This window comes from Misgurnus anguillicaudatus, chromosome 15, assembly GCF_027580225.2.
Source record: "Misgurnus anguillicaudatus chromosome 15, ASM2758022v2, whole genome shotgun sequence".
Lineage (NCBI taxonomy): Eukaryota > Metazoa > Chordata > Actinopteri > Cypriniformes > Cobitidae > Misgurnus > Misgurnus anguillicaudatus.
In genome coordinates, this window is record NC_073351.2 from 13,844,914 (window position 1) to 13,861,404 (window position 16,491).

General features: G+C 38.0%; 2 protein-coding genes across 3 annotated transcripts; one reads left to right on the plus strand and one right to left on the minus strand.

The window, feature by feature from the left end:
• The first annotated feature begins 443 nt into the window (after window positions 1–443).
• Window positions 444–5,008, plus strand: yif1b (Yip1 interacting factor homolog B (S. cerevisiae)). 2 transcript variants are annotated; one of them, XM_055174172.2, is made up of 8 exons: window positions 444–640; window positions 1,494–1,705; window positions 2,634–2,738; window positions 2,874–2,952; window positions 3,070–3,127; window positions 3,564–3,719; window positions 3,919–4,012; window positions 4,213–5,008. In XM_055174172.2, the coding sequence occupies exons 1-8, from the start codon at window positions 598–600 to the stop codon at window positions 4,366–4,368; spliced, it is 903 nt and encodes a 300-aa protein (XP_055030147.1). In that variant the 5' UTR covers window positions 444–597; the 3' UTR covers window positions 4,369–5,008. The 2 variants fall into 2 exon arrangements, with proteins under 2 accessions (XP_055030147.1, XP_055030148.1); XM_055174173.2 differs by having other exon boundaries at window positions 445–631.
• Window positions 5,009–8,800: 3,792 nt separating this feature from the next.
• LOC129419133 (uncharacterized) lies at window positions 8,801–16,083 on the minus strand. The gene is made up of 2 exons (XM_055174170.2): window positions 15,727–16,083; window positions 8,801–10,594 (listed from the first exon to the last, which is right to left on the minus strand). The coding sequence occupies exons 1-2, from the start codon at window positions 15,737–15,739 to the stop codon at window positions 9,177–9,179; spliced, it is 1,431 nt and encodes a 476-aa protein (XP_055030145.2). The 5' UTR covers window positions 15,740–16,083; the 3' UTR covers window positions 8,801–9,176.
• Between the last annotated feature and the right edge of the window lie 408 nt (window positions 16,084–16,491).

A 16,491-nucleotide genomic window follows, 5' to 3' on the forward strand; every position in this document is an offset into this window, starting at 1 on the left:
TGGGAATTGACTCCCTTTTGGAGCCAGTTGGCTTTATCAGAGAGATCGGAAGGTTGCCCCTCGGTGTGAACGCAGCGCCTGACAACTGCAAAAAGAAATTCAAAACATTCAAAACAATAAATTCTTGAAAATGTTGACACGGCCTTATACCTCTGTGGAAATTACTTAAACATATAAATAAACAAACAAATAAATAAATAAATAAAACTGCCAGCCAGAAACTCTACATTATGTCTAAAAAAAATACAAAAGCCTGAAACTGAATGCTAAATAATAATAATGATTATAATAAGTTATTTTAATATTATTTTATTTGTTATTTCTGTGTTAATGTTATGCATATTTGCATTTTCCTCATTGTAATTCTGCCTTGCCTTTGCGAGTTATTCAGAAAGCTTCTACTATGTTAAAAATGTTGCGGTCCCTTTAAATAACCCGGAAGTGGTTTATGTTTTATGCTATCCTTTCCGCCGTAGGTTTGTGTGCTAATTTTAGTTTCGTTACCGGTAGCTTCTCGGTTAGAAGTCTAAATGTATTAATACATATTTATATATTTCCGTAATATCATTATTTACAGAAGACACATCTTTTGGAGAGATGGATTATCCAAACCAGAGTGCGTTCAGACAGCGTAAGTTACGTACGTGATCAGTGGGATTCGTGATTTGAGTTATACTTTATTAACATCCTAATTATCCGGTTTATTGACTCGAATAGTTTTTGTTTACATGTCATTTATTCGCTTAAATACATATTCCATTATAAAGTGTAGAGTTTATAGTCAGTCGTTTAGTTCTTACGTTTGGTTTCTATATTAATGTATGATGGTATTTATAACCACTATTCGGTTTGAAATTGAATTAAATTCAGCATTGTTTTGTATGATCGCTTTACATGATCCGTTTTCTTGTTTAATTTCCGTCTTTGTTAAGTTATTATTAGATACACTAGATGTCGGCTTGAAATAGATCACAGAAAAATGTATTGTATATAAAAGAAATGATATCACGAGCATCTTGTTGAGTGTCATTACTGTAAACAATGCTGCTAACAACTAGATACAAATAATGCTGAAACAACATTGAAGTCAGCTGATGTCAGCATTGCTATTGGCTCTTACTAAACAGCTTATTTACAACTATTTGTATATATATATATATATATATATATATATATATATATATATATATATATATATATATATATATATATATATATAATCCATCATGAATGTTTACTATAGTAAACTGTAGTATATATATCAGGACTCTTTACCAGTGTATACTTTATTATTCTGTAGTTTTAACCACAGTGAATCAATAAACTGAAGTAAACAATGTGGTTTTTAAGAACATCATAGTATTTTTTATTGTACTACTTTACTTTTTGCTGTAGTGAATACTAAAGTACACTATATAAAAGTATACTATATTATTATTCATGTGGGATTTTAATGATACCTGACTTATATGTCATTCTGTTTATTCTTAAAGCAAATGTCAGGATGCGAGGATCTCCTATGGACCCCACTGGTCCCAGTCCATTATTTGATGACACCAGCGCTGGGGTGCACAAGCATGAGCACATGGGAAAGGGCCAGGATGCTTATACTGGACAGGCCTTCCTCTCAGACCCGATGTCTAACCTGGCTATGGCTTACGGCACCAGCCTTGCCTCCCACGGCAAAGAGATGATGGATAAGAACGTATGTGAAGACATTTACAGCAGTCTGAGCTGAGATAATTAAGGGTTGGGTATATGAATAGACATCTGTGTGTTTGTTAAACATGTGACGTTGTACTGAAACAAGGCCTGTCTTGTTTTATTATTCGTTCAAATGGAATTAGGACTGATTGGATGATTCTTAATTAGCATTTATGTTTTATTGCTGCTTTTGAGTTGTCTGTGTATGCCGGGTTCCAACGGGCCCTTGAAGTATTTTTTTTGGGGGGGGGGGGGTTGAAGGCCCTGGAAAGTTTTTGAAAATATACATACATAGATACAGGTCATTGAAAGTGCTTGAATCTATTTTATGCAAAAAGTAGTGTAGGATAATATCATAAAAAATCTAAACTTTTTAAGCACACGTGCTAAACTGTTCGCTTTAAATGCTTATATCTTCTGCATGCAAATGTTGATTCATACCAAAATGCTTATTTGCATAGTTATTTTTGACACATGAAAACGTCTCGGGTTATGTATGTAACTGTTGTTCCCTGAGAAGGAAACGAGACGCTGCATCTCCCTTGCCATACTTCCTGCGTCCCTGTAACTCCGTCTTTGGCAATATTTCAGATAGCGATATACTTCCTGGCTCCCGCGTCACCCTGTCTTTGTCGTTAATCCTCACCATTGGTTGAATTCGCTATACACATTCAGACGCACTTACCCTTGGAGGCGTTCCCAAACTGTCACCGCAGTGATGCAGCGCGAGTTCCCTCGAAAGGGAACTGTAACAATGTATCTTAAAAGGTAACACGATGTAACCTTGCTCTCACTTGAAATGTGTCCCCACATTTAATCCTTGAACTTGAGGATATAAGACCTGGAAAGTCCTTGAATGTAAAAGTTAACTAAGGTGTGGGAAGTTTTTATTTTAAAAGCTGATTATCAATATTTCTCTTTTTCCATAGCTGGATCGATTCATCCCTATATCGAAGCTGAAGTACTATTTCGCAGTAGACACAGTATATGTCGGAAAGAAGCTTGGATTGCTTGTATTTCCATACATGCATGAAGTAAGACTTTATCACAATAAGTTTTCTGATTCAAATACACTTTGTAATGGCTAAGCCATTGCATTCCTGAAAAGTGATGTTGTTGTTTAAAGAGGAAAAACAGCAGGTTTAAAGAGCTTTTTCTGTTTTTTATAGAACTGGGAGGTGAGCTATCAACAGGACACACCAGTCGCCCCACGGTTTGATATCAATGCCCCTGATCTCTACATTCCTGGTATGTCACAGACATTTCTAATAATGAGTGGTTTAGTTCATTATGGATTATGGTACATTAACTAAGTACATTACCTTTCATTAGTGGACATTAAATATTTGTTTTTTCACTCCACAGTAATGGCTTTCATTACATATATCCTGGTTGCAGGGCTGGCCCTGGGCACGCAAAACCGGTAAGAGTTTATCTGCACCAGATAGTTAGCCTTTAACATTGTGAGAGTTTGTCAATGAATGACTATGGACAAGGATTTCACTGCTATTACTCAGCTGTAGTGCAGTAATTCACATAATATTATAAGCTCTTAAAAATATTTTCAATAACAGAAAGTTTCAGAGTGATTCTCATTGATAAAATGGTAACTGATTTTATGTTTAGCTTTTAAATAACCTTTGCATTTCTGTGAATTACTCCTATTGTGTTCTTCTCAGAGAGTTTTTTCTTTTTATCTAAAATAAATGCCTAATAAACAAAATAATATATTTTGATGATGCATTGGTTTCAGAGGGAATAGGAAGTGAGAAAAAAACCCAAAAGGAATTTCCTACAATTGTCTTGGCCTCCTCCTTTCTCTTCAGCGTCTTCACGATTTTCTCTTCCTCTCTGTCCAGGTTTTCTCCAGAGATTTTGGGCATGCAAGCGAGCTCGGCTCTGGTGTGGCTTATTATTGAGGTGCTGGCTGTGCTTCTCAGTCTTTATCTGGTGGCAGTAAACACCGACCTCACCACTATTGATCTGGTGGCCTTTTCTGGATACAAATACGTTGGGTAAGGTCACTGGCCGCTCTCTGTGCACGTGAAGTCATTTTGCGACCTTTCTTTGTGACTGACTTATCACACGTAGCCAGAACCATCCAGCTGTTGCTGATAAGTAAAGCTAGCAAACAATGCAGGGAAATCTGAGTTGCATATCGTGTTAATGGGAAATGATAGAGCTGTAAATCCAGTGCACTCTTTGTTTCCTCAGGATGATAGTGGGTGTGGTTGCAGGGCTTCTGTTTGGGCGGACAAGCTATTACCTCACGTTGCTCTGGTGCTGTATCTCTATTTCTGTCTTTATGGTGCGTACTGAGAGAGTTACTTAACCTAAATATATATATTTATTTAGCATTTAATTTATCTTGGCTCTCCCTTTATTCCATTTTTAGATTTCATTTGTTAGATTTTTGATCAAATACATACATCAAATTTGTGAATAAAACTTTAGAAGAAAGTGAATTGTAAAATTTGACATAACCACATAATTCTGTTTATGTGACAGATTCGCACATTGCGATTGAAGATCCTGTCTGAGGCAGCTGCAGAGGGGCGGATAGTGCGAGGAGCAAAAAATCAGCTGCGAATGTATCTAACAATGTCCATTGCTGCTGCACAACCTGTGTTCATGTACTGGCTTACCTTTCACCTAATCAGATAGTTACTAGAGGAACAACCAATGTTTCTACCATAGCAGACACAAAGGAAAAGACCCTCTTCTGTGGAGACGAACCTATTTGCACACATTTAATAAAAAAAAAAAAAACTATGGACACTCTTTGTTGAGCCTCACAACACAATATTAATCGCCCAGCTGTCTTTTGTATGTTTTCATTATGTACCTTTCTAGGATTTATTGCTTTATGTTTGAATGATGTATTGTATGGTTGTATTTTTTATGTGTTTGCAAACAAGGGATATTGTCCACATGCTCTGATATATGACCGTGCCAGGCTGCCACTGTTAAATTTGATACGCTGGCAGATTATCTGCCATACATGTGACTGTTTGGTAATGTTAACCAAATGAAACTCGCTCTGTGTGATGTGCTTTGTGTACTACATGTAGTGATTATTTTAAGGTAGTACAGTACTCCGTCCTGAATACCACAGGAGTGGATGGTTTCAGAGTCTTAATGTTGGATAAATACACGCCTAACTCAGATTTTATAGGAACGTACTGCACATGTGGGATTTGCCTCCCTTGAAATATGTCTTGAATAAATTATCATACTTTTTTAAGGTTCTGTTGCAATTCAGTCGTTTTCAGAATTTGGAAATAAAAGATGTTTTGAATGGAAAGCTGGTTTGTATTATTTTATATTGTTGTTATGGAGACACTTTTATGGATCCACAAAGATTTCCCTGGTTCTGCATGAAAAGAAAAATAACATGGTATTGGTTTGGTTGCATTTTTGTTGTGTTGTAGTTTGGAAGCAACTATGTTGGAAACAAGGAATTAGGACTTTCAGGATGGTTCTGATCACATACTTTGATCTATGTTTTTGAGGTATTGAACCTGCTTTATTCAGCTTATGGCAAAATCTGCCCATATATAAGTTCATGGTCTAAAATTTCTTAATTTGGAAATGACTGTGGGTTATGAATGCTCGAATGACTTTAAACGGCCCTTCGGTTTGTTCTTTGCATGCACAGTAAAACAGTAAATGGTGATAAAAATGTTGAGGCGGTTTCCTGGACAGGGCTTATCCTAGTCCTACACTAAACTGCATGTTTGAGCTGCCTTAAAGAGATAGGTCACCTAAAAAACTAAACCTGTATAAATGTCTTTGTTCTGATGAACACAAAGGCAGATATTTTGAGAATTGTTTGCATCCAAACTGATGAACTGAGAAGCCCCACTGACTTTCAGGGTATTCTTTATCCTATAAAGAAAGTCAATGAGGCTTCTCATCGGTTTGGTTACAAACATTTCTCAAAATATTTTCATTTGTGTTCTTCAGAACAAATAATTGTGTACAGGTTTCTAACAACATGAGAGTGAGTAAATGATAACAGGATTTTTCTTTTTGGGTGAACCGATTTGTAACAACACTCGATTTGTACACTCTTAGAACGAATGTGTTAAAAACAGCACATTTGTGTTGATTCTGGGACAACACACTAAATGCCTTCTCACTAAATTCACCCATCTCTGTGTTATTGTTACTTCTAACACAACTTGTGTTAGATTTTAACACAAAATCAACACAAAATGACACATAATGTGTTAAAATGACACCTTATGTGTTAAAAGCTTAATGCACAAAGATGTGTAAAAAATGAACACATCCTTCCTAAGAGTGTATGCCTTTAATTTAAACAACATCTTGCACCGATGTATCTTATATCAAGTTCCACTGTTTTGTCTCAAGATGCACACCAGTAATGTAAAAACTACTTAAATGCCCTAATTTAACTAAGGCCTAGTCCTGGATTAATCTAAGGCTATGTCCACACGAAGCCAGTGCATTCCCTATCCGATATTTTTTATCCCTTGCTCTAAAAAAATAATCCGTAAACACGAAACCACTGAAACCGACTGAAAGCGGTGTAGTATATATGCCGGACCAGTATGGGGCGCTGTAATTCTGCCACAGATATACACTATACACGGAGAAGAAGACTTTGAGCATGCGCATAACCAACGTATGGTGTTGTCCATTATCGCTTGTCGCTCACCACAATTGCATAGAAGCAATAGATTTTGCTGTAATAAAGCTAGTAGGCTTTAGTAGCTTCTGTAGCACGAACACAATCACGTAGTCCGCCGTTATTGTTGTTGCTGTTACGTGTGACGCTTCCGACACGTGATGTGATGACGTTTTCGCATCACAAAATATACGGATTGGATGTACAGACGAAACCGCAAAGGTGTCGTTTTCAGATTTATCCACTTTAGGACCCGGTTTCAAAAAATAGCGGATTCAGTCTCCCAAAACGCCGGATCCGTGTGGATGAAACGCCAATACGATAACAAATTTATACGTATGCAGTGATGCGCGTCTCCGTGTGGACAGCCCCTAAAACTGTCCGGGAAACTGCCCTTTTATGTGTTTGGCCCAGTAAACATTGCAAACATGAAGGCCGGGTTTCACAGACTAGGCTTAAGTCTAGTCCCAGACTAAAATGCATGTTTTAGCTGTCTTAACTGAAAATAACTGGGACTTATATATATATATATATATATATATATATATATATATATATATATATATATATATATATATATATATATATATATATATATATATATATATATATATATATGAAGTTTATTTAACTAAGTTCGGGAGGAGCATGGTCATGTGATCCAACCAATCAGTGCAAAGAGGTGCCTATAAGTGGCAGTCCCTCACCTCTGTCCCATGACAGATTTTTTGCAGCATCCCACCTCCACCCCATCACCTCACTCTCATCTAGATTCATTCATCACAGTCAAAGAGAGGGGAGTACTCTGGGTTCGGGCTAAAATTCCGAGCTCGGAGCCCTCTCCTCGGACAGCACGCCAAATATGCTTTATCTCATTCCCTATCGATTACATGTTAATGCGAACTCGTGAAATATATCTTAAAATATATCAGTGCCATAGTTTTGTCTCAAGTTGCACACTAGTATTTTTTTTAAAGGAAAACACCACCTTTTGCGTTGTGAATGTGTTAGTATTTAGCCTAGCCCCATTCATTCCTTAGGATCCAAACAGGGATAAAACTAGAAGCCAACAAACACTTCCATGTTTTCCCTATTTAAAGACTGTTACATGAGTAGTTACACGAGTTAAGGGCGATTTATAGTCGTGCGTAGCTCTGCGTAGCCTGACGCGCACCTCGCAAAATTTTTTACAGCGCGTCAGTTCTACGCGGACCGCAAGCGCTGTGATTGGTCAACCAGAACCCCTCCCGTCAGGTAAAAAAACCTGCGTCATAGGGATTTCCGTTTGCGACGGTGAAAACAAAGAATGGCCAAGTTGAGGAGTGATTTAACTCAAACTGCAACAAAAGTCACTGTTTATTTACATCCATCATTGCTGGTCTTCTCAAATTATACAAAACAAGTTGCTGTTTCTTCTTCGTTTATGGCTTAACTTGCAAAGCTGCTTCTTCTTTGGCGTTCGCGCTGCTACTGTGGTTACACGCGTGGTTACTGCCTACCAGCAGCCTGCGCGCGTGTTTGCACGTCGAAGCGGACGACGACGCAAAAGTATAAATGAAAACCGACGCGGAACCTACGCCGTCGCGCCTACGCCGCAGGACCTACGCACCACTATAACGAGCCCTTAAGTATGGTTGCACAAAATAAAAGTGCCAATTTTTTTAAGCAGTTAAAAATGAGAACTATATGTATGGCGGAAGAGCACTTACGGTACATTCACACAGGGCGTAAGCGTTAACGCTTCCCATTCACTTTTGACTGAATTGTGGATCCGTTGGCGCAGAGTCTTCTTCTTCTTCTGCAATTTTATGGCGGTTGGCAAACCAGCTTATGGTGCACTACCGCCACCTACTAAACTGGAGTGTTGAGCACCGATATACAAGGAAATGTGGCGCAGAGTCAGTGCTTGCGACAGAAGTTGTACATTTCTCAACTTTTCAGCGGCAACACGTGCGTCAGCCAATCAGATAGCCTTATGCAAATAACCTAGGCAGAACCAGCCAATTACGTTTCTGGAAGACCGGAGCATGTGTTGCGGCCACTGTGATTGGCTTTTGGCGATGCTTCAGGCAAGCCTTCCGTAAAGCGTTAACACTTTCGCCCCGTGCGAATCGGTATCGGTGCAGTAATATCATCACTCCTGACTACTCCTCCTGTCGCTCAAACTTCTGTCAATATTACTGCGCCTGAGGTCTGGTTGCTTCTAACTACAAAGATTAAGTGCACGCATTGAAAAAATATATTTATGTATTAATTCGTCTAAGTTGAGGTAAGAACATAGTAAAATATTGGAAAACACCTACTTATAAATCCTAATTTAACTAAGTCATAATCCTGTCTTAATCTGAGCATTGTCTGTGAAACAGCGCCTAAAATTCATTATAAGAAACAACCCTTAAAAAAATATATTTTTTCATTTGCAATAGTTGTAAGAATGAGTTACACATCAAAATGTTGTGTTATCTTAAATAAAATCTCATTTTAATATATGTCCTTGATCCCAAATATACAATCACAATTTTACATAAGTCACAACTGGTTGAAGATTTGCAGCATATTCAAATATAGGGCTTAAAATTATGGCAGTACATGTTAAAGAATTAACCTGTGAACATCAATCATACTCATGGTTCTTTATACTTTCATTATAATGTCATTTACTTAATGGCCACATTATTGATCTGTACTATTTTTTTTGCTATAGCACAAGCACAAGAGCTGTTTAACGTTTAGCATTATTATAGTGCAATGTCGCTTAATATCACATTATTTTATCATTTTTAATTTACTTGACAATTAAAAATCTATATTGTGGCATTTACGTTTTAATGAATCCACAGTCCTGTAAAACTTTAGAAACAGCTGGTATTAGGTCTTTTGCGTATTCCAAGAGACGTTCATCTCTTATAAGCTTTGTGTCTGATGGGTAATCAATGTTTTTCGAGTGGTACATGCGTGCAATGTCATGGTTTACTCTGACTGTAGAGTGTCCGTTTACAGTCTTTAGCAGGCCATGTACAGTAGCCTCGAGAACCAGGCGAGGATTCACTATAACTTTGATGTTGTTAAACACATGGGGGTTAACAGGTATTCTGTCAACATATTTTAAAACATTTATTCCCTCTATCTTTTCCCAGATTTTCTGATCATATTTCATTTGAGCTTTAGCCGTGAACGGAAACACATTGTTCTCGAACTCAAAACCCACCTCTGTGCCGTGCATCTTCTCCAGCTCTTGCAACAGTTCAGTCCAGGTTTTTACATTCAAAGGCAAAATGAGTTCATCTAGGTCCTGTAAGGCCACATAGTGGCTTTGATACATATATCGATAGACACAGTCATTGAGTGCAGGCACTTGTCCGTGGTAATGCAATTCCCCTGGAGATTTATCTTTCTGCCATCCCATAGACACTTTGATGTAATCTTCAACGGTCCATGGGATGAGCTCAACAAAACCCATTTTCACGTAGTAGTCGAGAACCCTCTGCGTTTCTGAACTGCAGCTGGATATGTAGATCGCCACCCTTTGGACTCCAAGCAGTTTGAACATCTCCATAGCCTGGATTACATTCAACACTTTGCTGTAGTGGAACATTACAGAGATGCAAACTGTAAAGTTGAAAGGGAAAGATTTTGGAATTACTAGATTTTGGATTGGTTGGAAGGACGTTATACTCCCAGCTTGGTCACTGGATGTGATTGCCACATGTGTCGGTGAAGAACAGTCAGGACTGAATTTGCATGAAATATCAGCAGTGCCATAGTCAAAGTTATAGTGGTCGCTATGAATTGAACGCCAGGCTCTGGTTGAAGAAATGTTCCCCCCCTCACAACACATCATACAATGGTAAGGCACATCCTCATAACGATGGGCGATGGCAACAGACGTTATTTGCCTGGGTCCGTAACGATGATCCATGTAAGAGGCGATCACATATGTTCTATAACTGCCGACTTTGACCAAAGGGCCATTTTCCACTTCGATATTGCACACTTTTGAGGGGGGAGGACTTTTTGTAGCTGCTTCATGATTCTTTGGCTTTGGTCCAATTGGTTTGGGATATCTGTACTGTGTAGAGATTTCTTTTCGTATTTTGGGAAAAATAAATAAGATATACATGAGAATAACCAAACCCAAAATGAAAGTAGAGATCTTGGGTAAACAACTCCTCTTGATAGAAGAAGGATTTGATTCTGATGCATTGTCCAATAATTCATATTTCACCTCACATTTTCCTACAGCAACCAAAATAAATAAAGAATCAGAATGATAATAATGCAATAGAATTATGTGCATTTGTACCAAAACATTGCATGTTTAAATATAGTAATGCACCCATTGGTTTTTTAGCATTAAAATTGATCACTGTTTTGATCATGTTTTAAATAAGCAGTGTGCGCTTAATAAAATTAAAGAGTAAACATTACATGGGACGCAACGTGGGACAAAAGTAACAAAGTGATTTTCGCAGAGCCCTGACTGCATTTGCATTCCAAACCATTGCTGTTTCTCAATTCCAAGAACGCAAAGAACGGACTTGTGCTCTCGTGGAGATTGGTCTTGCAAGGCGAATTTGGAAGAACGAACTCAAAAAGTCGCGAGAACACAGAGCGCACTTGTGAGAATTGAGATGTTTGCGATCTTCCTGTTGGTCACGTGACCTCCCCAGATTTCAGCACGCAAGTCTGCACTGGATGCATCCTCGATATCAGGAACACCTCCGGGCACTCTCATGCGTCCCCTGCACTTGCGTTGTTGAGAATTGAACTTTCACAGTCAATGATGACGTTAGAGCGAGAACACAAGGACGCAAGATCGCCGAAGAACGCATATTGAGAAACAGCCCATGACAGCATCTTTAGCACGCAACCCTTGACAGAGCTGACAAATATCGTGTTAAATAGTCATCGTTTCTCGCGTATAGCTCCGGAAAACTGTTTCCGACCATTGTAAGTAAATGCCTAAAGCTGTATTTTTTTTTAATAAAAACACATTGGCTGTTTCTCAATGCGTTCCTCAGCGATCTTGCGTCTTTGTGTTCTTGCTCTACGTCATCATTAACTGTCGAAGTTCAATTCCAATTCTCAAGAACGCAAGTACAGAGGACACATGAAAATACCCGGATGTGTTCTTGATATCGAGGACGCATCGAGTGCAGACCTGTGCGCCGAAATCGCGTTACACCCCAGATGTCATTGCGTCAAAACAATGGCGGTGGTCAGGTGACGAACAGGAAGATCACACACATCTCAACTCTCACAAGTGCGTTCTATGTTCTCGCGACCTTCTGAGTTCATTTTTCCGAGGTCGCCTGGCAAGACCGATCTCCACGAGAACGCAAGTCTGTTCTTTGCGTTCTTGGAATTGAGAAACAGCCGTTGTGTTCCTTGTTTTATGTGTTACAGTACTGACCAATCTACAGGTTATTTAGTGCTCTAACACATCCTTAAAGTTTGCCTTCTTTTTCATAATAAAAGTAAATCAGGTTTAAATGTCAGAAGTTCCTGTCGGGACGAGAGTAAAGTTTGTTACGTTTGTCCCGCTGCTAACACTGCTGCATTATGTTCAGAATTTATATTATGCTCATTTACAACCCCAAATCAGAAAAAGTTGGGACACTGCAGAAATTGTGAGCAAAAAAGGAATGGAACAATCCACCAATCTCATAAACTTATATTTTATTTACTATAGAATACAAATAACATATCAAATTTTGAAATTGAGACATTTTGAAATGTCATGCCAAATATTGGCTCATTTTGGATTTCATGAGAGCTGCACATTCCAAAAAAAGTTGGGACAGGTAGCAACAAGAGGCCAGAAAATGCAAATGTACACATAAGGAACAGCTTAAGGACTAATTTGCAACTTATTAGGTCAATTGGCAACATGATTGGGTATAAAAAAGCCTGTCAGGGTGGCAGTGTCTCTCAAAAGTCAAGATGGGCAGAGAATCACCAATTCCCCCAATGCTGCGGCGAAAAATAGTTTTCTGAGTTTCTCAGAGAAAATTGCAAAGAGTTTGAAGTTATCATCATCTACAGTGCATAATATCATCCAAAGATTCAGAGAATCTGGAACAATCTCTGTGCGTAAGGGTCAAGGCTGGAAAACCATACTGGATGCCCGTGATCTTTGGGCCCTTAGATGGCACTGCATCATATACAGAAAACATTGTCGGTGAACACAATCCACCGTGCCATTCGCCATTGCCATCTAAAACTCCATAAGGTCAAACAAGAAGCCATATCTAAACATGATCCAGAAGCGCAGGCATTTTCTCTGGGCCAAGGCTCATTTAAAATGGACTTTGGCAAAGTGGAAAATGTTCTGTGGTCAGACGAATCAAATGTTCTTTTTGGAAAACTGTGACGCCATTTCATCCGGACTAAAGAGGACAAGGACATCCCAAGTTGTTATTAGCACTCATTTCAGAAGCCTGCATCTCTGATGGTTTGGGGTTGCATGAGTGCGTGTGGCATGGGCAGCTTACACATCTGGAAAGGCACCATCATTGCTGAAAGGTTTATCCAAGTTTTAAAGGCGGAGTCCATGATGTTTGAAAGCCAATGTTGATATTTGAAATCACCTAAACAAACACGCCCCTACCCCAATAGAATCTGGACCTTCTGTTGATAGACCCGTCCCACACATACACAACCCGGCATTTGATTTGATTTGAATGGCTATAAGTGTGTTTTGGTAGTCGGCCCGTCTCCTTTTCCAACGCGTTTTTCAAACATTGTGGACTCCGCCTTTAAAGCAACATATGCTCCAATTCAGACGTCGTCTCTCTCAGGGAAGATCTTGCATTTTTCAACATGACAATCACAGACCACATACTGCATCAATTACAACGTCAAGACTGCATAGAAGAGGATCTGAGTACTAAAATGGCCAGCCTCCAGTCCAGATCTGTCACCCACAGAAAACATTCGGCGCATCATAAAGAGGAAGATGTGACAGCGAAAACCTAAGACAGTTGAGCAACTAGAAGCCTGTTTTAGACAAAAATGGGACAACATTCCTATTCCTAAACATTGGTCCTTCTCCAGCGGTTCCTTATATGTACATTTAAATTTTCCGGCCTCTTATTGCTACCTGTCCCAACTTTTTTTGGGAATGTGTAGCTCTCATGAAATCCAAAATGAGCCAATATTTGGCATGACATTTCAAAATGTCTCACTTTCAACATTTGATATGCTATTTACATTCTATTGTGAATGAGATTAGTAAATTATTCCATTCCTTTTTTACTCACAATTTCTACTGTGTCCCAACTTTTTCTGATTTGGGGCTGTATTTTCATAGTGTTCAAAATGTTTTATTCTGAACAATTCAAGTTTATACTGTCGGGTTGCTTTTGAAACATTTGATGAAACTGAAATTTTAAAATAAAATGTAATTTAATTATTTTTTGCAAAGATGAACGACAAATTATGTTTGCAGTTACATATTAATAAGGTCATAGTCATGTCTGTATATTTAATAAAAACAAGCTTAACACAAAAATCTATCTTGTTGTGTTACTTTTGACCCACCTTCGTCCCAGCTAACAGGGTCAAAAGTAACAATTTGCTACTTCAAGTTCAAAGTGAAAGTATACTGAAGTTATTTTACATTTGTTTAACACTTGGTACTGATAGACCACACTTGTGAGTTATTGACCACAGCAAAAATATATCTGTCTAAAACATTAGCTTTAAAAATTATGTTTTTCTGAAACAATGGTACTTTCGCCCCTGCTCTCCTCTACTTTCCCAACACACAAAAAAACATTACAAACCATTAGGACATAAGTATATACTAGTATATATAGGCGAATTAGGAAGTAGATTTTCCAATGATGCCTTCTTTAGGTTAAGATACCAATATGGCTGCTGCTGGTGGCATCACCTCCCACTGTTAACGTTCTATAGATCAATGGCTTTCACAAAGTTAAATAGTAATCTATATATACCAACATTTTCATGCTATAGCTGATAGTATGCTGATAAGTCTATAAACTGGCAGATAAATATAATCTGCCGACACATCACACATTTGAATGTTTATGGGTTTATTTTGATAAACTGGCAGACCTTGTCTTTATGGCGTAATAAGCATTTGGGTCGAAACTGCCGATAAAACTGCTGTTCCATTAATCTAGACATTCATGGCATGAAAGTGTAATGCTAACATGAATTTTTGCATTATCTTAAGGTTTGTTTAAAACAGGGTTAAAATATCACTTCTACACTATTAGAAATAATGCTATAAGATAAACTTGTCCAGTCCAGTACAGACAGGTTCAGCAGCTATTTCTTTTTTCTTTTTAAACTGCCCATTAACTAATGTAGAGTGGTAATGCACATTGTTTAATAAGTTACAGACGCTGGATGTCGAAACTTTGTTAATTTACTTGCTGCCATATCAACACTGTGTAGCAAAATAAAATGCATCAAACTGTAAAAAGACCCAGCAAGGACATTTAACAGTTTTTAGATTCTAGTTGTGGGGGTAAAGTGGTAGTAATACTGTGTTGGGCTGTGTGTCTTTATCAGTTTCCATTGTTAGGCCGTATCAAGCCGTAACAGTCCGTAACGAAACATTGACAGCAGGCTTTGACTGCTGGAATAGGCTTGAAATGAAAGGCTCCTCAGTTTCTTTTAGCTTTTAAGCATTTTATCTGTTTCAAATATGAATTTAGGTTTACTGCATAATTTGCCATATTAGACTAACTAATGTGTATTTTATTACTGTCATTGCCATATTTAATTCCAATTATTATATAAAGTTTTTCCTTTCAACATGACAAATTACACAGGCTTACAAACATTTTGTTTTACTATCCAATAATTTTGCATTTTAAAAAGTAATTTTAATCCCCAGATACACCTTCACCCAGCCCATCTAAAATCAGCCATAATATACCTAAAGATGGCTTATATGGCAAAACACCCACAATAATGTTAGCAAACAAAATAAATAAATGCTTCTCAACCATGCTTAAACTATGGTTACCGTAGCAAATGCGTGGCTTTCCACTAGTAACCACGTTTTTACGGTTTTACTTTTAGTTGAGTTTAATTTTCCTAGTGATTTCACGCGCACACGCGCCTAGTTGTAACGGTCCCATCACTTCCTGTAAAGCAGCGCATTTTTAATACGAAACGTTTAATCGATTATAATGTTATTTGAGACCTTTCCTATCAGCATAACGTGTTTTTAAACCATGTAAGCGATTGACATTGGTATTTTATTCCTACGCGTGTTTTTAAAGCAATCGGCCAAATCAAACGAAAGCGAAAGTGGCTAATTCTGGGATATAGCGGTACTCTTAAAATGCATAAAACATGAGATAACAATGACATTGTGAAGCGTTTACCTTTTGAAAACATCCCGATCAAAGTGATGTGCGTACATGAAAAACACTGTCAGCTCATATCCCGTGAGACGGTTCATGTAGAGTTATAATGACTTGCTGAAATACATTATCCACAAATCCGACACGAGTTTACAAAGTGTTTCTGCACTGCCATCTTAAGTTTCCACTTTCTTCTTCTTCTTCTTTGATGACACCCGTCTTTGTATTTCTCTTTGGTCATGCAGGTGGACGTGCGCGTGGACTTTAGCTGACACTCCTTCAAACTGTCTTGTCGAAATTGAGAAATGATACAGTAATGTTTCAGATGTGTGATGCTGTTGAGTAACACGGGGTTACTCAACCCTCCAAAACTTTATCAAGCGTTTACTTCAGTGCAAAAGGGGATTCTTAAAGCACATAGCTTACGGGGTTTTGGACGTTTGACAAAAACAGCTCATATCTGCATTCTTCATTTATGATGCATTTGTATATAAAATACTAATACTAGTATGAGCATGTCTATAAAAATATTTGAACATTTATTTTTTTACCTTAACAAATGATTAAATCCTTAAGCATTTAGGCCCATAATAAAACAATAACCCATGTAAATGCATTAACACATCCAAAAGTGGCATGTCTGTTCTTATTTGAGCCAAGCAAAACATTTATTTGTAAAATAAGAGGATAAATAAAAATCGAAATACTAAGCTGGGTAGAATTGCTGTCATGCAGTACAAATCCCTTATAGTGGTACAAAGTTTAAAGTTGGGGCATGTAGCATTT

Coding starts and splice junctions, on each gene's coding strand:
- yif1b (XM_055174172.2), top strand. CDS start 598: ATGGATTATCCAAACCAGAGTGCGTTCAGACAGCGTAAGTTAC. Junction 2,739..2,873: donor TATTTCCATACATGCATGAA/GTAAGACTTTAT, acceptor TGTTTTTTATAG/AACTGGGAGGTGAGCTATCA. Junction 3,128..3,563: donor GCCCTGGGCACGCAAAACCG/GTAAGAGTTTAT, acceptor CTCTCTGTCCAG/GTTTTCTCCAGAGATTTTGG.